This window comes from Thermobia domestica, chromosome 7 (assembly GCF_964235325.1).
Source record: "Thermobia domestica chromosome 7, izTheDome1.hap1.1, whole genome shotgun sequence".
In the NCBI taxonomy this organism is placed as follows: domain Eukaryota; kingdom Metazoa; phylum Arthropoda; class Insecta; order Zygentoma; family Lepismatidae; genus Thermobia; species Thermobia domestica.
In genome coordinates, this window is record NC_137460.1 from 175772941 (window position 1) to 175799982 (window position 27042).

Below are 27042 nucleotides of genomic sequence, written 5' to 3' on the forward strand. Positions count from 1 at the left end.
CTTCTTGTCTAAAGCAGTGTGTGTGACGTAGTACACTCTTTCCATTCAGCTGAAAAAGAAACAAGAATCAAGTTTACAACGTTATAACTTTAAAACAGTATTTTCCATTCGTTTGTTCTGAAATGTTATTAAGAGCCTAAATTTACGAAGTCACACAATGTTCCCAGAGCTTTATAAAACCCTTGAGTTTCATTCTTTCCCTTCTTTAAAGACTGCAAGCTAGCAAGATGATCCCTAAGAAATCTAAGGAAATTGCCAATAACGGCAGTAGGATTTGTGCTTCCAAAAGTCTGTAATGCACGCACAGAGCTCTAAAATATCTACTGATAGAAATGACTGTTAATCAATGATTCATTTAATTTCTTTTCAGTAATTGTAAGCAAATGTTCCAGGGGCGTCATTTGGGCAAGACAGGAGGGTTTAATTTCCCCTCCCTTGAGCTTCATAAATACATATTGTTTGATCAAATGTATAGTAATACACTAATAAAAAAGAGAAATTCTTATGTCGGCGGAGATCTACCCCCCTCCCCGAATAAAATCTGGAATTATTGTGCCATTTTCATGCTCAAAATTAATGGTTTCCGGGTGCTGACGAAGAAAGGTGTCCATGTGATCTTGACATTTAAACATGATGTACAAACTATAATCCTCATTAAGAAGTTGAATCGCTGCAATATCCTTAATTTGTAACTGCAAGTCATTTGTTAACCAAGCCTGTATCCTGGCTACACTGGGCCTAATATTACGCGTCATCTTCTCAAATGCAATTCGAAGTGTAGTTTTGAGTAAAGCATTAATTGTAAGTTGTGCAAAACTATTGTAGAGTGACACAACAACTAATATTCAATAACCAAACTATGCAAATATCCTGATTAGGTATACTGACAGACACACAACTGAAATTGTATCAAACACAAAGGCCGTGAAGGCGAACGTATAATCAAGTTGCAGCGGAGCTCACACACGAGGTTCACTACACCGCGTCTCACAACGAACTGCCACTGAACCACGTTAACAACGCGCTAAATGATTCGTCTTTAGTCTCGTTAGTGTAGGTTTCTCTGCCTCCGCTTGCAAAGTTGTGTTTCTTCATTTCAGATCGTCTTTCGTATACCTTTTATGATGATATAAGTGAATAACCTTCGGCAAAGTTTATATTAATAACTTGAGTTGTTCTTAAACCTTTGTTTCACAAATTTGTTTCTTCTCTACACGAAACAACAGATATGACTAATTTAATTCTCATACTCTGCATTTGTTTCAAAGCAGTGGGCATTACCTGATCAATGATTTATATCCGCCACGAAAAATTGTAACTAAGTTACAAGAGGTTTACGTTCTATCTAAACGGCGCATCCACCGAGTCAAATTTTGCAATATCCCATTAAGTTAGCTTTCAACATAGCTAAAGGGAACGTATGTAAACGAGTACATAGAGTTCTCCGTAGCAAAATAGATGAAGTCATGGTTCGATAACTACAAGGTTCGTGGTTCGAAACCCGTCTCGGAATATTCTGATTTTTCAAATTCTTAATCCCTCAGTTCTTAAGATCTTCCTCTGCCTTCGTAATCATCTGATGCTATAAAAAGAGTTCTCCATCTTAATTCGAGAACTGCCTAAAATGATCGCACTTGGAAACCTTCCCTTCTTCTGTTCCACAAAATCACAATTTTCGTCATAATACGCATGCTGTCCGATCATTTTTCCCCAATTCTAAATTTGTGAATATAAATAATCCCTCTCTGTCTCCATACTTGAATCTCTCTCTCTCTCTCTCTCTCTCAATGTCGCCCAGGAACTCATATGGCTTGACATCAAACCTTCGACTCTTGAAACCAAATGTAAGCTGTCTAGCAATGTGCTATTGTAACTCTATAGGGTTTTTTGCTAAAAGCAGTGTCTTTTAGATTTTATTCGGGGGACGGGGGTAGATTCTCCACCGACATAAGATTTTGTCTTTTTTATTAGTGTATTACTATACATTTGATCAAACAATACGTATTTATGAAGCTCAATGGAGGGGGAATTACACCCTCCTGTCTTGCCCAAATGACGCCCCTGGAACATTTGCTTGCAATTACTGAAAAGAAATTAAATAAATCATTGAATAACAGTCACTTCTATCAGTAGATATTTTAGAGCTCTGTGCGTGCATTACGGACTTTTGGAAGCACAAATCCTACTGCCGTTATTGGCAATTTCCTTAGATTTCTTAGGGAGCATCTTACTAGCTTGCAGTCTTTAAAGAAGGGAAAGAATGAATCTCAAGGGTTTTATAAAGCTCTGGGAACATTGTGTAACTTTTCTTAAATTTAGGCTCTTAAAAATATTTCAGAACAAACGAATGGAAAATACTGTTTTAAAGCTATAACGTTGTAAACTTGATTCTTGTTTCTTTTTCAGCTGAATGGAAAGAGCGTACTACGTCACACTCACTGCTTTAGACAAGGAGAGGTGGAGGAGGGGGAGGAGTTGTGTTAAATACTAGAAGCAAGTAATCGATTGAAACATGTATTTTTGGATGCTTAAGAAAACGGGGCAAGAGTGTGTTATTAAGTTGGACTTAGAATTTGTGTAACAATTTCTATGCCGCGAACTGTACACAGAACAAATCCAAGGACGTTTCTTGTCATCAATTCGAGGACAAATAGCATATCTAATCCTTTTAGCTGGAACATCTGTTTGCGGAGGGTGTTCATTGATGTTCCCAGTTAGTCGTGATAATGACTGCCAAAGCCTACAAGAAAGTGTCCCACATTCAAACCTTACTTTTAGGTGATCTTGAATGAGAGTCGTCTCAACACTGTTCATTAAGTCTTGTTTCTGAAGCCTACTTGGTTATTCGGAAAGATGATAAAAAAAAACGTGATTATTTACGCAATGAACGTCCAATATTTTGTAGCAAATTGCAAGAAACCACCTTCTGCACGTTCGCAGTTCTGCACATATCTCCGTAACACTTTCCAAGAAAACCACAGAAAAAAAATGTAATGCAGAAAACGTATAGCGCAAGTACTATCCTGGGATTATTGGGGCCCAGAGGTCTTCCACATCGAAACACAAAGGGCATGGATACGAAAACCTGGTCGCTACGACATCTCAAGGTCAGCTGAGAAGAGACGAATGATGCCTCACTAAAGCAAAATACACTTTGTCCACTGCTAGAAATGTGTTCGCTGGGGTCAAATTTGACCTCACGATAGTAGTTACGAGCTAAATAATATGCTACCACTTTACAATCAAAAACCATTAAATTTACTACATACGGAACACAAACGCTTTGAGAGATTGTTTTATCTTTGTTCGAAGATTGTTTTGGCGAACAGAAAGCTTTTATAAATATAAATTATGTTTTATATGGCTATTGAGAAAACATAGTATAAAACTGGAAATAAGTTAATAATCAAAAAAAGAATAACAATTTGTTACAAAAGTTTTTAGAGAAGTTAGTGTTGGAATTACCATTTACTACTTAATATATATGGATATCTTCATTGATGCTATTGATGGAAAGCTGATTTGCAAAATATTAATATTAGTGATGAGGAAATAAAACTATTAAATAATGTTGGTGATGTTTAGAAGAAAAACATTAATGTATATAAAATTAAAACTAATTCTAAATTTCTATATCATAGGTTTCATTATGAGCTAAATAAATTATGTCTATTAAAGAATGAATCATGGACTGATTTTTAAAAGAAACGGCTTTTTTTTTTTTCAAATAGCTAACGGTTTTGATTAAGAAGATGTACTAACTTTAGAATAGATTGAATCAAATAATTGCAATGTTAATAAATAATTAGAACGTGATAGAAGTTTTTTGAAGAAATTTGAAAATCATTACAAGACACATATATAAAGAAAATCGAAGCAGATATAAGATTTGAATTATCTAAATTTCATTTTGCGAAAAGAGACGAATATAAATCCTTGGGAATAGGAATTAGTTTTTACATGATGCAATAGCAAGTGATGATGCTATAGCATTAAGTCAGCTGGAACCATTAGAGCACATATATATTAAGAAATATGGATTTATACATGAGCTAGATAGACTTACTACGAAGGAAGATGACCACATGAGAAGAAAGAAGCAAATATGTTTATTTATTAAGAACATCGAAACAAAATATTATGCCTGTACTCATAAACTTCAAGCTCCTCCCAAATAAAATTAGGACACTTTAGAAAGCGAAACAATTAGAGAAACCCCTCCCAAAGTACTTTTCTCAATCCGCTACTGATTATTTGTATAAATTAGTATTCAAGATTGTATCCGGAAAATTATTGCTAAATCGTTGCACAGCTACAGTATAACAGAAATGTGGAACTACGGTTTGACGGATATATTGAAAAACGTACGCTTTGACGGATACATAGAAAAACATAAGTTTAACTTTTGCGCTAGAAGCTAGAGTACTAAGCTGTTAGAAATGAAACACGGATGAGACACTATAATGATCTAGAGAAGAAAAAAATGTCGATAACTCAAAAGTTAAATAGCCTCTAAAATTGCCCTCAAATACTACATTCTTCATATTAGCTTTAATTCGTAAAACATGTGCTCCATCCATCTTGATGGTGAATTTCAGAGCGAAATATGGCATTTAGGTCATGGAATTCTTATCTAACTATAGAATATACTATAAGAAAGCTATTTAGATAGACAAATCATGAAAATGAAAAAAGCCAAAATTTCCAAAATTCTCGTTTTTATTTTCAAAAAAGCCGGCTTTTCATGTGAAAAAACCATCGATTCAAAAAAGACGGCTTTTTTGCATCTTTATAATACAAAAATACTTTAGTAGGAAATTTTCCTTTTGACATTAAAAAAGAATAATGTAATTACGTTTCAAGCATATTACAATTCATCTTTGAAAGAACGATTTTACTATTACTATTAAATTACTATTTGTTAATTTGGATACAGAAAGAGGACAAAAAGAATTTCCTATTAAATAAATAGTAGCGATGATATATTGTGTTAAGTTTCAAAAGCATACAGATAAAACTAATTGTACAATTAGAATAGATAAAATGAAGAATTGAAGATATATACAGAGAGAGACTTGCTGCGTATATGGTATTAATAAAACATAATTTGTGAAACAAAAACACTAGAATATTTTATACAAAACATTATCTAAGAAATCCACAAACCAACAAGAAAACACTTTGTGAAATTAAATATTACAAAAGTATGGATGATTTATGGCAGACTGATTTTGTTGAAATACAAAGTGATATATTAAAACATATTATTAAATTAAATAAACGCTGCAATTATTTATTAAGAACAACTCAAGTGTTTTCGAAACATGCACTTGTTATTATTGTTAAAGATAAGAGTTGAAAGAGTGTTACAGAAGCGTTTGAATCAGAATTAGAAATTAAAAAATTCATAATTCACAAACTGATCGAATTAAAGAATTTTATAACCAGGACTTAAAAGAATTAACAAGGAAATATAATACCAGTTATTACTCAGAGCCCAGTTGTAAAAAGATATCATCGTAAAACACTTTAACAGAACTTTTAAACGAAACGTGTGAAAAATTTACTACTCAAGAAAATTAGAAATGAATATTGATATTACGTACAAGAATTGGTTATTCAATCTAGGATATAAAACAATTGGCTTAAATCCTGAAGAAATGGATAAGAAAAATGAGCAGATGATAGTAGAAGACACGTGTAAGGAAGAATATATACGTGTTAAGCCTAACTAAAAAATTGGAGATTATGTTCGTGCAAGTAAATCTGAAGGTTTGTTTCAGAAAAAGATATATGGCGTACACCAATCTAGTCAATCGAAGTATTTGTTATAAATGAGGTTATCCTATCTATCCTGCCTTTGCCTAGAAGAAATATTTAAAGAACGAAGAAGTTAAAGGAAGATCTTACGAATTAGAAATATTAAATAATAAAAATAAATATGAAAATATGGTTGAGAAGGTACTGAGAAGAAAATGTGATAAATTATATGTTAAAAACTCGCAATTATTTGATAAACCTCGCAATAGTTTGCTAGATAAAAAAATGTATAGTGTAAGTTTAAATTTTTATGGATTTTAACCGCAAATGAGTTATGATAAAAGCATTCCAAAAGTAATCATATTGAAGGAAAAATTAAAGATTATATATATATATATATATATATATATATATATATATATATATATATATATATATATATATATATATATATATATATATATATATATATATATATATATATATATATCCGTGTAACGTGGGTTCCTGTCACCACGGCATGGCGCGTCCTCAGGTTGCGGATCGAGGAGAAGGCCTCTACATACAGAGGTTAGCTGCGAATATACTGAATAAGCAGTCGCGGACAGCCGACTAGGAGTGGTCTTCCAGCTTGGGGGTTTGGGTAAGACTAACAACCTCATCCTGTAAAAAAAACACTTGTTCAGAAATATTCACAAAAGCCTCGGACAAAGACTGATAACGTGGCACGACCTCAGCAAAAGAAAATAGGCATGAGATTTGGAACATGGAATATTAGAAGTCTTTATAGGGCAGGCGCGTTAAAATCCGTAACGAGTGAGCTGGAGAAATACAGGATGGACCTAGTATGAGTTCACGAAGTTAGATGGGAAGGAAATGGATCTGTGAATTCCGGAAATTTTACATTGTTTTACGGGGAAGGAAACAAAAATACGGACATACGAAGGAACAAACCATGGTTCGACCAGGAATTCAATAGACTAGCAGAGAAGAGAAAACAGGCAAAATTACGCTGGCTAAAAAATCCGAACGAAATACACAAAATTTCGCAGATATGAGGCGGGTAACTTCCAAAACATTTAGAACAAAGAAATTCGACTTTTTTAAAGCTAAAATTAAGGAACTTGAAGATAATAGTAAAAATAAAAACATCCGGGAGATGTATAAGGAGATCAGTGAATTTAAGAAAGGCTATCAACCTCGTGCTTATATATTAAAGAAATCTGACGGTACAGTTCTCACTGATACGGATAGCATCTTAAATAGATGGAAAGATTTCTAGTGTGCATGGAGAAAACTAGTGTGCATGGAGAAAAGGAGATACACCCCGCGGAACCGTATATTCCAGAACCCAACCGAATAGAAGTAGGAACTACTATAAAGAAATTAAAGAAACACAAATCTCCGGGTGTAGATGAAATTCCTGCTGAGTTAATTGTAGCTGGAGGCGAAAAATTGTGGAACAAGATACACAAACTTATTCTCCTTATCTGGAACAAGGAAGAATTGCCACAAGAGTGGAAAGAATCAATCATTGTTTCAATTCACAAGAAAGGCGAGAAAACTGATTGTAATAATTATCGAGGCATTTCTCTTGTGTCAACATCCTATAAAATACTTTCAAATATTCTATTAGCAAGATTCACCCCATACGCAGATGAAATTATTGGAGATTATCAGTGAGGATTTATACGAAATCGATCAACTATAGACCAAATATTTACCATTCGCCAAATACTCGAAAAAAAGTGGGAATACAATACCCCGGTATATCAACTATTTATTGATTTTAGAAAGGCGTACGACTCGGTTAGGAGAAAAACATTATACAACGTTCTTACAGAACTCGGAATACCGAGAAAGCTAATTAGATTAATTAAAATATGTTTAAATGAATTCCAAAGTAAAGTCCGGGTAGGAAAATTTTTGTCCACGAGCTTCACGTCGAAAATGCCCTGAAGCAAGGAGATGCGTAGTCGCCATTATTATTTAACTTTGTTCTTGAATGCGCTATAAGGAAAATCAAAGATAGCAACCACGGCCTAGAGTTGAACGGTATTCACCAGGTAATGGCATATGCTGATGATGTAAATTTAATAGAGGATGATAGGAGAATAATAGAGAGAAATGCAGAGATCTTATTAAACGCTTGGAGGGACATGGGTTTAAAAGTAAATGCAAAGAAAACTAAATACATGGAAGTGGGTCGGGACCGTAATACGGCAAATTATGGGTGCGTTAAAATATTAAATAATGCTTTTCATAAAGCGGATAGTTTCAAATATCTAGGATCAATGTTAACATACGAAAATCATATTCACGAAGAAATAAATTGTCGACTGAAAGCAGGGAATTCGTATTACTATTCGATTCAAAATCTCTTGTCGTCGCGAATTCTGTCGAGGAATTTGGAGCTTAAAATATACAAAACGATAATCATGCCTGTTGTTCTGTATAATTGCGAAACATGGTCGCTTACTCTGGGGGAAGAACATAGACTGAAATTATTTGAGAACAAGATCCTGAGACGAATATTCGGACCGAAGAGGAACGGGAATGGGGAATGGCGGAAACTTCATAACGAGGAACTACATAATTTATACGGTTTACCCAACATTGTTAGGGTCGTCAGGTCTAGCAGGCTTAGATGGGCATGTCATGTAGCTAGAATGGAAGAAAGTAGAAACGCTCTCAAAATCTTTACTGGAAGACCAATCGGAAAACGAACATTAGGAAGACCTAGGCGCAGATGGGAGGACAATATTAAGATGGATCTCGCACAGATTGGAATACAAAGTAGAAATTGGATGCAGTTAGCTAAGGATAGAAGTCAGTGGAGAGTTTTTGTGAACGCGGCATTGAACCTCCGGGTTCCATAGGTCATAGAGTTATATATATATGAGTACTGTGCATAATTCTTACACTTTAAATGATCCTTTCTGTTTACAGATTAAGGATAATTATTGTTATGGTATATTTGGTGATTTCAAATTAATTATAGATAACTCTACAGGATACTTTAACAGTACTAAGATGTGAGATTAGCATAAGAAATTTTTATAAATAGTTAGACTGTAAGCAGTGAAATGAACTGATAAAATATTAAGATGAAAAAAGCGATTCGGTATACCGCTGCTTGTAATTAATTAAAAGATTGAAAAGAAGTAAGAAAAAATTATAACAATAAAATATGTAAAGAAAGAATTGATATCTAGCATTTCAATTTGGATTTTAAACTATTTTTGTGATAAGTGTTTCAAAATTATAGAAGAATAAATTCGCTAAGATTAAACAATTTCAAGAAGAGAATGAAAAGTTTTTAACCAAGATGGTAAGAAGTTGAATCATTGGAAATCTTAGGAATTCTAAATACACAATTATAGAAATAGCACCACTGTATACTAATGAAAGTTTAGTAAAATATTGTTTAATCATATAGAAGATGAAACTAAATTATCCTTTTCCTTGTTATCAGATGACAAATGAGAAGTTTATGTATAATTCTTAATGATAAATATTCGGATCTTGAGGTACTATACTGCACGTTTAGAGATCTTAACAGAATCTAGAATTTTAATTTAACGCAACAAGGCTCAGATATTCGTAAAGTTAAAGGTAATGAGTATTTAAAATGGCAATCATCAGAAGATTTAAATAAAAAAAAAAACGTTGGCTATTTACATATTTGAATAATGTGTTTAAGACTTCTACAAATATTTAAAGTATAAATTTTGTGGAAATTAACCAAAACGCGTTATACTAATTTCCTGCAGTTACTCGGGTGTCACATCTAACACATCTTCTCTTCCAATCTAAATAGAACCAAAGGAGGCCAAGGAAACATAACTTTAGATTCAAAAATAAAAGTTTTTGATAATAGTAGTTTCATTGGAACACTAAACCAATTTAATACTCAAACATCACCTCTTATACAGTTTGATACTATGATAATGGATCGCAATCACTGCCGTTAATCAGCATGTTTATGTATAAAGGCTTCTGAAAGTTTCCAAGCGTAAGGTATCTTTTCAAAATTAATTTCATCTAAAAACCCATCAATAAACTCTTCAGACAAACTTTTGAACATGCACTCTTCTTCACAATCAGCATTATCTACAAATTATCTTATAAAATCTTTCAATAACTTAAAATTTCACTAATTACTGTGCAATAAAACTTACCTGCAAACTTTCTTATAAAATCTTATAAGTCTCTGTATACTAAAAATGCAAACTTTAAATACTGCCAAAATTTTAAGACTATTATAGGTAATTCGAACAAAATACGTTCAGAAATAGAAATGTAATAACACGAAACCATACATAATCCATTAAGCAGATTTACTGAAAGCATGGTTTGTTCAGTACTTCTCAAACATTTTGTTTTCAAATTTCAATTCAATAATATATATATATATATATATATATATATATATATATATATATATATATATATATATATATATATATATATATATATATATATATATATATATATATATATATTATTTTACCTTATTGAAATTATTCCAAGAAAATTTCCAGAGTCGTTACTGTTTTATCCAAATGTTCAAATAAAATGTCTAACATAATTTTATTAATTTAAGGTATAATTATTCTAGCGTACATAATAGATAATAAGTATTATGTATGAAACTTTACCTAATGCACATATTCCTAGTTTCCATAATCTGTCGGATACCATCTAATGTTGAGTTTAAGATTGGTTCCACCACAGATTCTTGAATGATTTGGTGAAGTACATCACGACGGCTCCTGAAAATTTCATAAAAGCTAAACAATTTCAGTAGTTAACTTTCTACGATAAGTTTGTTAGTTAAACAATGCAAAATAGAATGCCTCTTTACTTGTATTATATACTACATGGACAAAATGTAAGTTTCTCGTGGTGCTCAAATATGTTATAATAATTCAGTCAGGATTTCAAATTTTTCAAATAGTTTGGGACCTACTTTCATAAATGTGAGTGTTTCATAGCTTTTGCAGTATATAGATATAAAGTACATTCAGAAACTCAATATATTAAGCTTTTGTATGGTAATGAATACAATTATTGAAACATATACCAATTGTGATATTAATATATACATATTTTGAATTTCATGTTTATCCTATGGCTATTATGAAGGAACTTCGCGATATTTCTTCTTCACTACAGAAATTAATTATTTTTGTAACTGGAACATCTGATTAACTAAGTAAATTATCTCTTTTGAGTGGTTGTGGTTTCAGTTTAATGCGCAACATTACTTGCCTAGGATTTAGATCGTAGTTTATGCTACGTCTCGAATCGTAAAGCTCCAGAGATAGAAATAGGCGTTTAAATCCAATTACTTTGGCTACAGCTACATCTGGTATTGTTAATTTTTTAAATACTAATTTAAACATTATTTATATTTTAATGGTCCGTTTGATATTGTGAGTTATATACTAAACTGAATATAATTTCCATTGTCAGTTATAATAGAAAATATCCTTAAGTAACCTTATTTGAGCATGAACTAATGTTAGCTTCTCCAGAACATTAGTAGTTATTTGAAGACTTAGTAAAATTTCGTATTACAAAATACCCATATGTATAAATACGTTTTACTTTAATGAATAACATATTAGGACTTGGAGGGAATACTCTATACTACGCTAAAGTTATGGTCAATAGTAAACCTACTTGAAATACAGTACCGTTTTCCATTTGGCCTGCAGTAACTTATTTTTTAACAAAATTGCCCATCATTCACTACAGTAGATAGTATTTTAATTGACATGAAAAACGAGCTATCAATTTACTTGTATGAATATGTATCCGTATAGATTAGGATGATTGCGTTTAGATCGAGAACTGTTGGTTATACGTATTTCTAAGCGGCTAATAAGCTCTTCGGAAAGAAAGTTCTTTAATAGTGTAACTTCGGCAAATAACGCCAATCGGGTAATAACGCCATTTAAAGCTTTCCACAGTGCTAGCATGAACACGTGATTTGTAAGGTGACCGAGTAATTATGAGTGTGTTATAAACAGTGATGCCTGTTGTCTTTGTAGACACAAAGACTAGTGGTCAGCCAGGCGTCAGTAAAGAGAAACCAGTTAACAAATGTTGACGTGACAGCCGCGGAGCAGAGGAAAAAGCTCACAAATTTTTAGTGTGTCAAATGAGGTAGGCGAATTATTTGGGTAAAAGTGAGATTTTTACTATTACAAAAGGTATGCGTTGATAGGGCCATACTTGCATAATATTATGATATAGATAAAATATGCAGGACCGCTATTCTTGGTATAGAAATAATGGATAAATCAAAGTCTATTGTTTCTGGAAATAACGCCACTATCGCGTCGGGAAATAACGCCACTCCATCTAATCGCTAATCGAAACTAATACTAGTGTTAAAAGTTTGTTTTTCTTTGTCGTAGTGCTAGAGCCGGAAAAGTCTAGTTTTATGCTTTCATGGTAAAACACTCTAATATCGTGTGCAAAAAGGCGGATAATTTGAGCTATGGTAAACTCATGCGTTTCAACAGAACTATGTGAAAGAATTGTATACGCTATTGGGAAATACACTTGAAGCTATGAACCTTTTGTGACAATCCTGAACTTATTGACAATGCAGATTAAATGCAGGAGGCTACTATAACTAACGTAACTAACGTACGTTAGTTTAGGCTACTATAACTAACGTACATCAGTAGCCTAAAAATTTTGGCACAGAAAGGGAACAAGCGAGTACTTGGCGAGAAAGGTGAAACTGTAAGTGTTATTGCGTGCACTAACGTATCAGGTTCAAATTAGATCCCTCCGATGTGTTATACAAATGAAAAAAAATAATTTGGTGATGATCTTAATCCAGGTAACACCTATGCAATGACACCTAAAGGCTATGAAGAATTCCGTATATTTCTGAAACATTTCAACAAACATCGGATCCCTGGCCGAGCACTGCTTATTGCAGATTGCCATCGCAGTTATCTTGATATTACCATTTTAAATGCTGCTGAGACCTTGTATATTAAACTGCTGTGCTTGCCTGCACATTGCACCCATGAACTTTAACCGCTCGACAAGAGCTTCTTCAAATCGTTAAAATTGTACTGCTCTGAAACAGTTGACAGTTATCGACAAACGCATGCCAGAAGAACACTTGGGAAGCTACTGTTTTCACAGGCATGATACGTTCAGCAACACCTCAGAACACAATTTCAGGCTTCAGCGCTACAGGGCATCCTTTTAACAAAAATGCTATATCCGATGTCGCTTTTTCCCCAAATGATGTCTCAGAGCAACAGCAACCTCCACCAACACCTCCAAGCACATGACCAGCCTCCATCTCCCCTTCAACACCACCTAGTGCCCACTCCATCCACGAGCTTCTGCCTACAGCTAAAACAACTAGGAGCAAAACTCATCCCAGGGGGATTTTTCTTACTACCAGAGGAGTATTGGTAACACTAGACCTATTCGCAAGAGCTAGACATTTCACTTCTTCCGGCACGAAGAAACAAGCATTCTCGAGAAAGACGAAGGATGGAGATATGCTCCGTGGGGACTGTGGAGGATTTTACTATGATCTCAGGGGATCTTAAAACGTGGATTCAATGTATTGAATGAAAGATTTTTTTTCACGAATTATGCGAGTCTGACAGTATTGTTAAATGTGGCTTCTGAACATTTTGTGACGCTGGTTGCGCATTGTTGTCTAGCTCCGACGAGTAGTTCTCCATATGACTGCAGCTGTTATGTTAAGAGGTTCACAATCATCACAAGAGTTACCGGTTAACGACATGTACGATGACTGTGAGTTTGTGTACCAGCAAAACAGGAAGCATATTGCCAAGAACATTTTTTAGTTGTGTTCAAAATGTATTTCGTTACGATTCCAATACCTTTTCGTTGTTGTAAAGCAAGTGGCGTTATTTGCCGACACGTCTGGTAATAACGCCATCTCATACTCACTCCGATTCTCAGTGCATTGTGGTCGACATTGTGCGTGTAGGATCTTTGTTTTCTCATTGTATTATAGCGGAGGGTTAACTTCATCTTCCATGTAATTTGCACAGTTCTAGATATAAAAACACTTGTACACCAGAACAATATGTTGAATTGGTGGCGTTATTTGCCGAAGTTACCCTATATTATTTTATAAATGATTGTTCATTAAATATAAAAACATCCAAGTAATTCGTTCAATATCTGATAAAGTTAGCAGTACAAGGTCATCGGTAACCATTGGTCATATTTCGTTGCTATTTCAATTTTCGCTAATACAATGATTTATTCCTACGAAAGAATTTCCAGGTACCTCACAATAAAAAACATTTAAACTAATTGTAAATATTGTTCCTTTAAATGTTTGGCTTTCCAAATATTTAATGAATTTGTGCCGAGGCTGGTAATGAATTTGCTTTTCCAAATAATTTTTATTGTTATTTTCCACTTTTAGCACTTTCTAGACAGCATATAATGCTTTATTATTTTTACAAGTTACCCTTATCGTCATATTTTGCTTCGTTTGCATATTATATTATCTGTTTTGTACTTAATTACCATTGAGTATTATCCTGACGATAATAAGTGCGTTTCCATCTATCGATTTCAAAGTGTGAGGAGGAATTCTATACAGAAAGACAGGTAGAATAAGAATATGTAATAGCGTTGTTAATCTGACTAAAGAGTTAAGGAGGATATATATATATATATATATATATATATATATATATATATATATATATATATATATATATATATATATATATATATATATATATATATAAAAGAGAACGTACAAATCCTTTGTCCGCTCATCACGCTAATACGGCTGAACCAATTTCTTTTATTTTTGGGGGGTTATTAGGATTTGGACCCTAGATGGTTTTTATCATATCACTTTAATTTTCAATTACCAGTGTCTTGAGATAATTGACCATTCAGGTGTCCATTACGTACAAATCCTTTGTTAGTTCATCATAGGTATAAAAATAAACGTATGTATATGCAACCCGCATGACCGTGTCACTCGGCGGGTTAACATAAATGACAGGCGTTATAATGGTTTTTATCATATCACTTGAAAGCGAAAAAGTAAAAATTATCTAAGTAACAAAGTTTATTGCGTTCGGGGGTGACCGCAGCGAAGCGGGGCGGGTTAACATAAATGACAGGCGATATAATGTTAACATTTACTGCAATCTTCTATGGTTTTTATCATATCACTTGAAAGCGAAAAAGTAAAAATTATCTAAGTAACAAAGTTTATTGCGTTCCGGGGTGACCGCAGCGAAGCGGGGTGAACGCTGCTAGTATATATATATATATATATATATATATATATATATATATATATATATATATATATATATATATATATATATATAGTAAAAACTTTCATTTTTATCATAAAAGTTGTATCAACTTTGAAAAAAATCGATTCTCAATTTCTCATATTGCTTGTCTGATACGTTATGGAATCAATCTAACCGTTCTAAGTGGTCCAGCATGTGCCGCTCGACCATTTCCAAAACTATATTTTTTTCATGAATGTTTATCCTATATCAGGGTACTTCAAGACCACGATCATTGGATTTTTAAAACTTCCCGTAACAGCGCAGTGGTTGCCGCAATTTTGCGTGTTTTCGATTTAAGGTACTTATGGATTATTCAATATTTCCACATGAATTGGTCCTACCGAAATGAAGATTGCTGGGGATCTCTAACTTGTGCAGAGCTACAACTTTGATTTCCTAACATTTTTTATAAACAAGATACACTTGAAAGGGGTGAAATCAGGGCCTACACTAGCAAAATATTCGGATATTAAAGACATCTTTGGGAATAGGAAACAACTGACGTAGAGATCTGAAATTGTGTGTGTGTGTAGTCTGGAGTCATAAATTTATATACAATTCCAATGGGCCTGGATAAAAAATTTGAAACTCTGGGAATGGTTACTCTTTAGTACACCATAACACACAACAACAGCGCGTTTTGTGTTTTGAGCAGAAGGAGGTGAATGTATTAAGGAATGACGTCATTCTCTAGGAGGTAGTGTTGTAAATAGAAAAAAAAACCGTTCGTATTTTTTCAGAAATGTACGTTTTTTTAGAAAAAAACATTGCCTCTCGTTTTTTTTCTAAATTTCGTTTTTACTCAAGTAGTCATTTGTAATGCATCTTACGTTTATTTAAGTATGAAATATTTTTATGTAGGTGTAATTACCATAAAATGCAACATAAATTAAACGCTAGATATTGATACGCTTCAAATATTTTACAATTTATATGAATAGCATACCTACTAACAATTCGGGTTTCAGCAGTTTTCATCAATATCAACTTAGAAATAAAAGTAGAAATGAAATTCTGCTTTTTTTTTTTTTTTGTGGAAGCAGGTCTTTAATAAGTATAAAAATAATGTCACGAAAAGTATAAAATTCAAATAACTTGTCTAAAGGTAAAAGCTAATACTAATTTGCCTACTAGTGTTTTTCTAAATATAATATATAAATAATTTGTCGACTAGATATACAATATATGATATGCAGAGCCGGCTCTACCGTATGTGCAACACGTGCATTTACATGGAGTGGCAAGTATGGAGAGTCCGGCAAAATCTGTCATAAGTATATTATTTCAATTAAATATTTCTTGTTGGAAACAGACTTCATGATCAAAGGCGCCCATCAGGGGGGCAAGCTGGGAATCTCGCTCCCCTAAGAGGAAATTGTACTTGGGAATAGTGAAAACCCAATAGAATTTTTACATTAGTTACAGCAAAATTTGAAATGTCTCTTATACTTGCCCCCCCTTGGAAACCACAACATATGCGCTCTTGTTCATGATGATGGTAGTTACATTTACTAATCTGGCCTAATATTTGAATACTACATTCATAAATTATGTTTAGGTCGCATTAGTTTAAGGTCACATGGACAATGCTAAAGCAAATGGTCAAATAAATCCCAGCACAAATTGCTTGATTGTTGTCAAATGCAAGAACTCAATTCTCGAATAGTAGTGAATATCTGTTCCATTTAGTTAGTTATAACACTTTTTATATGACAACTAGTCTTGTTTTGTCAGAAACAAGTTCCTTATCATTGAAGATAGAATCAAGTTTTTTTTAACGTTAACAGATGTAGAAGAAAAATCAAGAAATAAAGATAAAAGAGCTAGTTGCACTGGAAATGAAAACTGATTCATTGAGATTGAAGCTCGATATTGAATTCGGTAAAAAGGATTACCATCTTTCCTCTGCAGATGTGTTTCCTTTATCTCTCACTAACATTACATATTAATAGTTAAAGAAAAAACAGACACAAAGAGATTGTACTTTTAGTAAGTGTTTAAACCTTTCTGAGTGGTACTGCACTTACCCTCCCCTTTGTTGTTCATGCTGAAGTAGCATACTTGAAATCATGACTTTTAAGTTTTGTTCTTTCTGGAGAAAGGGGGAGCCGGCAAATTATGCCATTGCACGGGACGACAAATTGCCTGGGGCTGGCCCTGATGATATGTATATACAAGACATGAATATAGGATGACTCAATTTGAAGTAATGCAGGTGTTTCAAAATGAATATTAGGGCTTTGAAACTTTGTAGTATCTATTACAATTAACTTACAATTATAAATATTATCAAATAAAAGAGCAACTCAAACAGTTTTGTACGCACGCATGCACATGCATTGTTTCCTGTGTCTGCCATTAGAAAGAGCTAGTAGCAAAGATGGAGACTAGAGAGCAAAAAGCTGTTTGTGTTTTAATAAAGACTGAATCTGTAGTTACAATGCAACCGTCTGGGTGAAGAATATTAAGGAGACGCTTGCAACTACGTCCTTATCGTTTGCAGTTGCTAAAGGTCTAAAGCCTACAGACTACGGTTTACGTACCAATTTCACAAATGAAATATTGCTGCATAACAATGAAGATTTTCTAGATCGTCTTCAGAGATAAATCGATATTTTACCTAAGAGCTAATGTGAATACTCATAATGTTCGCATCTGGCGGTCAGCAAATCCTCAGGAGATGGTACAGTTGCAACGAGACTCCCCTAAATTGAATGTGTTTTGTGCTATATGGCGGAAAGTTTATGAGCCTTTCTCGCCTATCGACTAGATGTATACCGTGTGACGAATGAATCTCACATCGAACACTTGTAGCAAAGACTGTTTGAGGTGCTCTTTTACTTGATGTATTCTTTATAATTGTACGTAACATGTAATAAGTACTACGAAAACTTAAAACCCCGACATTCATTTTGAAACACCCTGCATTTCTCAACAATATTGGAACTAATATGTAAAAAGGAAAGAAAATTTTCCTTATAAAGTGATTGTTTACAACAACGATATTATTAGTCGAGGCGATAACTACTACAACAACACGAGTTATTAGTCAAAAAAAATAAAATAAAATGTACAATAACCCTTTCGGACCCAGGTGGCCAAAGTGGCACATACGGGTGTGTCACTGTTTTAATCTGCTCCTGTGTGGACACTAATTAAGATATCGAGATATTATTTTTGCCAAATATGGTTGGTAATCTCTTCTTCTTCTCGGGGTCGAATTTCCTTCTCAAAATTCAGCCGAGTCAAAAATTCAAGAATTTTCGAATTTCCTTTACTTCTTTTTTCCCTATAGCTTTCTTCATTGTAAAGAGACCTCCTTAAAACTTGTCAGGTAGATACCTCGGATAGATACCTAATCGTTCACATCAATTGGAGGGGCCTGCGCACAGTGTTGCCAATTAGATAAATTAAAATTTCCATAAATTTGGACAAAAAATTCGAAATTTTTCTTTATAAATCCGTATCTATACGTCCGAGTGCAAGTCAGCTTACGCCAGTCGAATATTTGTCCTTATTGAACAATCGCGTGTACAGATCGTTACAATGGGATAATTAGGGAGCGCACGGAAAATTCGTATTTAGGTTCTAACCCTTGATTCTTCTAGTTTTCCCTACTTTTCTGTTTACTGTAATATATTTTTTGGTAATTAGAAGCTTTGTTCCTTAAATATCGGAATGATACTTGTAGGATATATTAGTGGTGTATCAATGTTTAATTTAAGATTGTTTGCGTCTGTCTGTTGGCAGTGTTGCCAGCTACAAAAAATTAATTCCAGATTTTAGAGGGAAATTTTGGGGAAATTATTTGTTTTGTCTCTATTATTTCCCACTTGTTCGCTACATCGGAACAAACGTATCACTATCTGAAAGTCTCGTCTTTGCCCTACACAACGCACTATAGAAAGTTTTAATAGGATAATTAGGGGAAGTAAAGTTGAGGTTTACAGTAGACCTTGTTCTCTAAGTGGAAAGATAACTAGGTAGAATAAGATGTTTTTATTGACATGCTTATTTTATTAGATATCGTCACAATACTTGTAGGATGTATTAGAGGGATACCAAAGCTTATTTTGAGATAGTTTGTGTGTGTGTGTGTGTTTCTGATAGCAGTGTTGCCAGCTAGAGAAACTTTTAATTCCAGATTTTAAGTGGAAATTTTGAAAAAAATCCTATTTTGTCTCTATTATTCCCCTCTTGTTGGCTACCAGTACCAATCAGTAAAAGTACCAGTGTCTAAAAGCCTCGTTCTTAGCCTACACAGCGCACCATAAAAAGTTTCACTCGAGTAATTAGAGAAAGTACAATTGAGGTTTACAATAAACCATGTTCTGTAAATGGCAAGATAATGGTGAATTTCTGAGGTAGAATGAGATTTTTTTTAAATTCATGCTTACTTTGTTAAATATCGCCATTATACTTGTAGGATATATTATTGGGGTACCAAGCTTTATTTTCAGATAGTTTTCGTCTGTTTGATGGCAGTGTTTTCAGCCAAAACAATTAATTCCCGATTTTAGGTGAAAATTTCGGAAAAATTCCCTTTCCCTTTATTATTTTCCTCTTGCTGGCTACATTGAAACAAACGTACCACTACCTGAAAGCTTCCTCTTTGGTCTACAGAACGCAGCATAAAAAGTTTCAATAGGATAATTAGAGGAGCTGTAGCCCCGGAATATCTGTTCATTTTTGCTTCTGAAGCGTAAAAAGTGTCAAAATTTCATGTGTATGGTGAAAGAGAATTTTTTGTTTCCCTCTTTGAATGGAAGACAGCAACATCAGAATTTCACTGTACCTTGTCAACACACCAAAGAATTTGTTTAGGTGACTTGAACCCATATGGCAGTAGTGGTGCTAGATACAAAGAATTTTGAAACTCGGTTAGGGAATTTTTTCTAAATTTTCACCCCTACATTCCCTCAATAATTTCCCACCCGTTGGCAACACCGCAATGCAACTTACACTAAAAAAATAACCCCATCCATTTTCTAAAAAAACAGGGTCTTAACCATATCAATTGAATAAACGGTTTTTGAGCAATAAGTCACTAACTGAAAATGTAGGAAAACGCCAAAAATGACCTGGGTCCGAAAGGAATAATCACATAATTTTGCTAGTATATAGGTACAAAGAAACAAACGATTTGTAAGTTATGAGGGCTTCGACTCAAGTTCTGTTGATTATTTCAATAATCTGCAACATAAATTATTAAATAATAGCTACCAGAAAAAAAAACAGACATTTGAAAAAAAATGAAAAAGAACCGTTTTTTATTGAAAAAAACTTCACAGAAAAAAAACTTTTTTACAACACTACTAGGAGGTGTTTTGTTCAAACATTCAACTGGAAATTCGTTGTTGTCTAGTAAAATAAAGCAGGATGAATAGTTAGTCCAGTCAAGGCTCTCAAGCTTGTTTCTCCGCTCTATTTGTAACTCACTGTCTTATTACACCCACAGAAGCACTGGTGAAGAATGCCGCTACAAGAAGAACAGAAGGCGAGAGAAGTCAAAATGCACACTTGGCAAAAAAAAGTCCGTGTGTACTCATTGCTTTTGCTCCTTGCTATTGATGATATTCAATCCTGTTTATTCTTGTCTTAACTGTCAAATTATGCAGGAGATAGTTGTCCTTTCGTTTGATTTACATTCCCCAGTCAGTGTTTGCAGTGAGTGAGCGTTCACTGAGTACGAAATGGAGATGAAACGAAAGGGCAATAGTCTCCTGCATGAGTAGACAGATAAAACAAGAATAATGATGATTGTGTATCATTGATATAGCAAACGGCAATGAGTATTTACGGACTTTCTGCCAAGTGTGCATTTTGACTTTTCTCGAATTCTCTTGATAGCGGCAATCTTCACCAGTGCTGTTGTGGGTATGATTAGACAGTGAATCACAACTAGAGGAAAGAAACGAGCTTGAGAGCATTGACTCGCAGCCGCTGCGTCGCTATGGGATGTTGTAAAAAAATAATTAATTGTGGTTTTAAAATACTATTATATCGACTCAACATTTCTGAGCGAATTGTTTCTTTTTTTCGTTCTTTTTGAAAAAGTTGAGCGGAAATTTTTCTTTCCCTCGATCATTTAGCATGGATTGCCCTATGGTAAATAACAAAAGATAAATTAGTGAGAGTGCACAAATTTTTAGTTTTAAAAATCGGCTTTGCAGTCCATTTGTCAGACTATTCATATACAGAGATGAGTTAAAAGGAAAAAAGAAAGAGATATAGAGTGTACAACATAAATGTATTGTATATTAAATAACTAAATAAATAAAATATCAATTTGATTTAGTAAACAATTTATCTCGATTAATTAATTTAAGAAAAGATAAAGGAGATGTAAAACAACTACTCTTGTAAGAACCTTACAAAGAGTACAAAAATTATTAAAATTGCAAATATAATATTGTAACTTCTCTTTTTTTAAAATTTTAAGATTCGTAGATGCTGAGAAGAATAGAGGTAAGTAGCTGGGTCGAGCGAAAAAAGAATGAAAGGGTTTCTGAAATAGTGGGGCAGAGAAGAACACTTTTAGATATTATTAAGAAGAGGAAACGAAATTAATTTGGACACTGCCTAACACTAGAAGGACCAAACCGTCATTTTGACGGCATCACGTAAAACAATTTTCTATATCTCATATATTTCTTTGAGTTATGCAACCATAGTTTAGGACTTTTATTATTTTAAAGAGAGGTTTGATATAGCATATAAACATTGTGTGTCTATTTTAAATAAATACGTATTTTTGTTGTATACCCCTAGAAGGACCAAACCGTCAATTTGACTGCCTCATTTAAAAATCTATATTTTGTTGTTGATGTGGACTGTTTTATAAGTTGTACGCTATATGGTAATAATAAATGTAATATTTCTGTTAGAAACAATAAATTTTGAAATATTTTACATTATTTTTCCAACGAGTTTGCTATTTGATATATGTTTTATTTCTGCTTTTCATTGCTGTAAAAGTAAAATATTTGGTTCTTCTTTGATTAATTTCTTCTTGAATTCTGTTCGTATCTTGTTGGTAACATTGTTCTCTGTAGAAATAAAGGTTTTCTTGAAAGTACATATGAATAATTACAAAAGCAACATGGGACCTGATAAAATGTTATGTGCTTTCTAAGATTTGAGTGAAAATGAATTTCGCTTGGAAGAACAACAGGGAGACTGCTTCGATGAAGCCAGCAGTAGTAGCTAGAATGCAGTGTCTGAAGCTACTTCTTCGGATAAGAGGAAGGAAACAGATACAGAAGTTTCCAGAAGTAATCAATCAAATGTCTTTATAGCAGGTCATGGAACACGTTGGAGTAAAATGGACAGACAGGACAATGCTGGGTGTGCTCCTCACACGATATCCTTCGCGAGAAACCTGTTCGTTATATTATGTGTTACATCATATTGAAGATGGTGATTTTGGTAGTGCTTTTCGCTTGTTCATAGACGAGACAATGTTGAGAAACATTCTGAAATGCACCGTTATTGAAGCTCAGACTGTGTCAAGATTCTCTTTGGCCACTGTCAATTGCATAACACTTTCATTTTTAGTAATATTGATATTTCGTGTACGTTCAGATATACCTGTAAAGGAACTATAGAACGTAAGCTGTGGTCCAGTGTTTTACAGAAAGACTATGGAAAGAAAGATATTTCTTGAAATAATGAAGTATCTTCGATTTGATGAAAAGTGTCCTAGCTCTTCAATTCTGAAAGCAAAGAAGCTTGCTTTGGTATCATCTGTGTAGAACTTATTCATTGAGAATTGTATCAGGCACTATAAAACCCACGACAGTGTTTGTGTGAATGAGCAGTTATTCTCTAGTAAGATGACATGCAAATACATATAATATATGACAAACAAGCCTGACAAATTTGTATTTAAATGTAGCTGCTTGCAGTTCTAAAGTCCCGGTATCAACTAAAAGGCATTACCTACCTAGGAAACGACTAAGAACGACGTCGGGACTTACAGTTAGGCGAATATATTGTTCTGAAGACGATGGATTCTTTTCTCAACAGAGGACTGAATATTACATGCGATAACTTTTCTTACAAGTTAAAAATTAGCCGAATCTTTGAAAAAGAAATAGTTGGTCTTGATTGGTAGTATGCGTCCAAATAGAAGAGAACTTCCCAAAATGTGCTTGAATCAGAAAGAAAAGAATATGTTCACTACAAACGTTTATGGATATCAATTAGAAAATCCACTCACAGTACACAAGTGTAAACGCGGGAAAAGTGTTTCTCTCTTGAGTTCAGTGCATACAAGTTGAAATAAAAATGTATTGAAAATGTAAATTCACCTTCATGTAATAAAAAGTTTGAAATAAATATAATGATTTTGGTGTATTATACACTGGGTCTCTGCTAAAGAAAAATAGCTCAGCCAATGTCTACAGGGCAGGTAGTGTGATCACGTGATTAGTAAAAAAAGGATTTCATACGTAGGAACGTACGTATTATTCCTTTATTTTAATTTTTCATGTCACTGTCCCTTGAACATCTTCTGATATTAATATTACATTTAATGTATTGACGGGATTTAGTGGATCAACCTGTATTATATCACGAGAAAAACTTACATAAAACATAAGCTAGTCGATTAAACACATTAAATTAAAGCTAAAATAAGAGAAGGTCAAAATAACGGCTCGGTACTTCTAGGGAGGTAAACATTTTGGTCCTTCTAGTGCTAAGAAGGAACAGTATCACGTGGGACGTGCTAAAGTGTATGGTTGCAGGAAAAAAGGAGTCGAAGAAGAATACAATTAATGGGCGATATCAAAATTAAAAAAACGTTCATGAAGACAAAGAACTTAGTGGAAGACCGTGGAGCATGGAAGGTTCTCAATTGTAGTAAGTGACCTGTTAGCGATGGCAGAATAGCTATTATTATTATTATTATTATTATTATTATTATTATTATTATTATTATTATTATTATTATTATTATTATTATTATTATATTTACGGGATAAATGCGACCGCTCCTACTCCCTCTCATTTCCCTATAATATTTAATTTATATTTTTTGTATAAATTGTACATTAGTAGTCACATCTCATACTTTGTTCCTTATGCTTTCAGAACCTTGAATTGTTTGCCATGCTATAGCATCAAACGCTTTATCCAAACTTACAATTGCTTCAAAAGTTGCCTTTATCAATCGGATAATTACTTTTGTCAATTATTTTAATAAGAGCGTTGCTTTTCAGAGTCAGATATTCTTTCTTAAATCTACAACGTCTCGTAGTATATTTTCTACATTTTTCCAATCTCCTACATGACTTTTATCAAGTATTTTTTAATTTTAACCCAGCTTATTTTGAAACGTGTGGATAATTATGGATGTTCAAACATATATACTAACAAACAACTTTCTAACTCACTTCCATTTTTATTATCCACATGTTAATGCCATTGTCATTGTAATAAATTTGCAGTCTGTGTTTACAGATTGGTATAGTAATTAATCGTAATTAGCATTCACTAAATCATTGTCAGAAAGTAATTATACTCTATGTATAATATAGTTTGAAGGGGTGTATTACTAGCCAAAAATGATACAATTAGGATAATGTACGTTTTCGTATACGTAGAAAACAAATATAGTAGATTGTCACTCTAACCATACGATCTTAATCCTTCGTTATCGATATAAAGCCTCTTTCAAAGCATTACACTGTCAGAAGGAATTACAGAAATAGCGTTCGATTGGTAGCTTATCTCAAACAAAACTATTCATATGAGGTTGTCTTCTACTGAGTGCATCTTTCCGTTAGGCGTTAAATGCGAGACAAGAGTTTTAAATTATGATCCAAATAACTACCCACGGTTTTATCTAGAGGAATTAGACCATACAGGACATAAACTACAGAAAAACGCACAGAAAGTATCCAAATAAGGCATTCCTTAACTAATGACATAGTTTCACAGCCTGAATGCAACCGTTTCCTGTTTTAAAAATGTATTTTCTTTTACGTTGCCATGTTTTGTCTATTTTCAGTCTTTGAAAATTACCATTCGGCAACGTTAGAAAATTTCGCGTTCACATTTCTAAGTGATCGTGTAATCACAAATTTGTAATATGTGGTAAAACATATAAAAAAATTACATTTCTTGGAACTTCGCTGGAGTTTTGTCATACATCACACGTAAGATATTAATTGCGTGAGAATAATACGCAAGACGTATACTTCTTTTATTATAAATATCTTTATGATGATGTAATTAGAACAAAAATGAATGTTAGAGCAGAAAAGAGAAAATAATAAGGTTCCATAATTCACTTAAATCAGTTATTCAATTATTCTCTCAGTTATTCTAAGTACTGAAGCCATAGCATGATAGGCGATTGCTGCTAATTCCAAGTGAAGAGTTACAATATGCTTTTCATAGTTAAGGATTGGTTAGTTTTAATACATACATACCTTTCTTGGGCATCGAAATCCTGATTTCTTATCGAAATAGAAAAAGTATCTGAGTTTGAATTCTGCATTTCTGGATCCTCTGTAGGTGCAACTTTCACGTGAATTATTCTCCTCTTCATTTTTATCATTGCTTTCGCGTTTAAATTGCAACAATGTGGTAGAAGCTTTACCGCATTTAAAATCAAAAGGAAAACAAGTTCAACGACTGCCACTAAGCTTCCTCCGAAGAACAAACACCCAATTCCTCCAAATGAAACTGTAACAGATATTTTTTTTTTATTTCATATTTTTTTATTTGCAGTGGTTATTCATGATATAGGTAAACATTATCATATATTAGAAACATGCACTTATGAATATCTGTAATTAAACCTGTCATATTATTTTCATGAGAATACGGGACACCTTCGAGTCTTCCCCCTTCCTACTTTCCAATACAATCCAATGAACTGTAGCTCTGATTATGAACAACAGTATTATAGGTGAAAGTCCCCTCACCTGCTGCTATATTTCTCTCTTCGTTCCCTGCAATTGATTGTACGGAGGGAATATTTACAATACAAAAGAATCACCTCAAAAACTCAAGACGACGTCTTATAAAAATGCTTTACGGGAAAGCAATATGAAAATAATCTCATTTTATTTAAATCACTGATATAATCTACCTTCAATATTCTTCCCGCTTTTATCAATATTTATTTACATGGTTGTATTTGCCAAAATTACATTTGTCAGTTTAATCTGATGAAATTTTTTTTCTGATTAATCTGATGAAAGCTGATTTTTCTCCTTGTGAAGTGTATAATTGTCTTGGTCGGATTTACATACTTCTAGGCCCTAGACCAAACCACAATTCTGTGGCCCTAGCCTTTCGAAAAGATTATTTATAATTCTTGCTAACTTATCTAATGTCTTGCTGGATAAAAAAAATACTCATCTTCTCTATTCTTATAGATGTAGAGGCGCTCGAAGCCATCTTATGTTCCCTTGTTTTTTGTTGTTGGAGAGTGTCCGAGTTTCTACCAGATGCAATAGAAAAGTAACATTGCAAATTTTTCAGTCAACTTCATAGTTCAACTTCGTTCCTTTCAGAAAGTTACTTCTCCTTCAAATTGGAAAAAAAGGTGCACCTCAGTTTAGGTATTCTTGTTGATACAAAATTGGAACACTTCATTGTAATACATTATCAATGACAACACAGTTCATGCACTTTATTAAAGCCTGCAGATCCCCTTGACTGCTGACGGACAAGTGCAACTCTGAGCAGCTAGTCTATTAGCTTGCTCGCTATCAAACCGGAGAGGGTGGTGTGATAACTTGCTCGAAGCAATTACATGTTATAGCTTATTGTTAATTCACTGTTAACAGATTTCCCAAGTAATGTCAGATTTTTTATTTCTCACTTTTCGAATAACATGATATTGGTAGCAGAAGTGGAACGGGATTAAAATACTGGACATTTGCCTGTCCCGACAAAATTTACGGGGACG

At 33.5% G+C, this 27042-nt stretch overlaps 1 protein-coding gene across 3 annotated transcripts in view; it reads right to left on the reverse strand.

Moving 5' to 3' along the window:
• The window catches only part of LOC145690578 (uncharacterized), a 622228-nt gene that overhangs the window by 377678 nt on the left and 217508 nt on the right, over nt 1-27042 (reverse strand). For all 3 annotated transcript variants that reach the window (XM_081765603.1, XM_081765604.1, XM_081765605.1), the window contains exons 6-7: nt 25553-25808; nt 10422-10535 (exon numbers count right to left, since the gene is read on the reverse strand). In XM_081765603.1, the coding sequence (XP_081621729.1) occupies nt 10422-10535; nt 25553-25808 (370 nt within the window). The remainder of the gene's footprint in view (nt 1-10421; nt 10536-25552; nt 25809-27042) is intronic.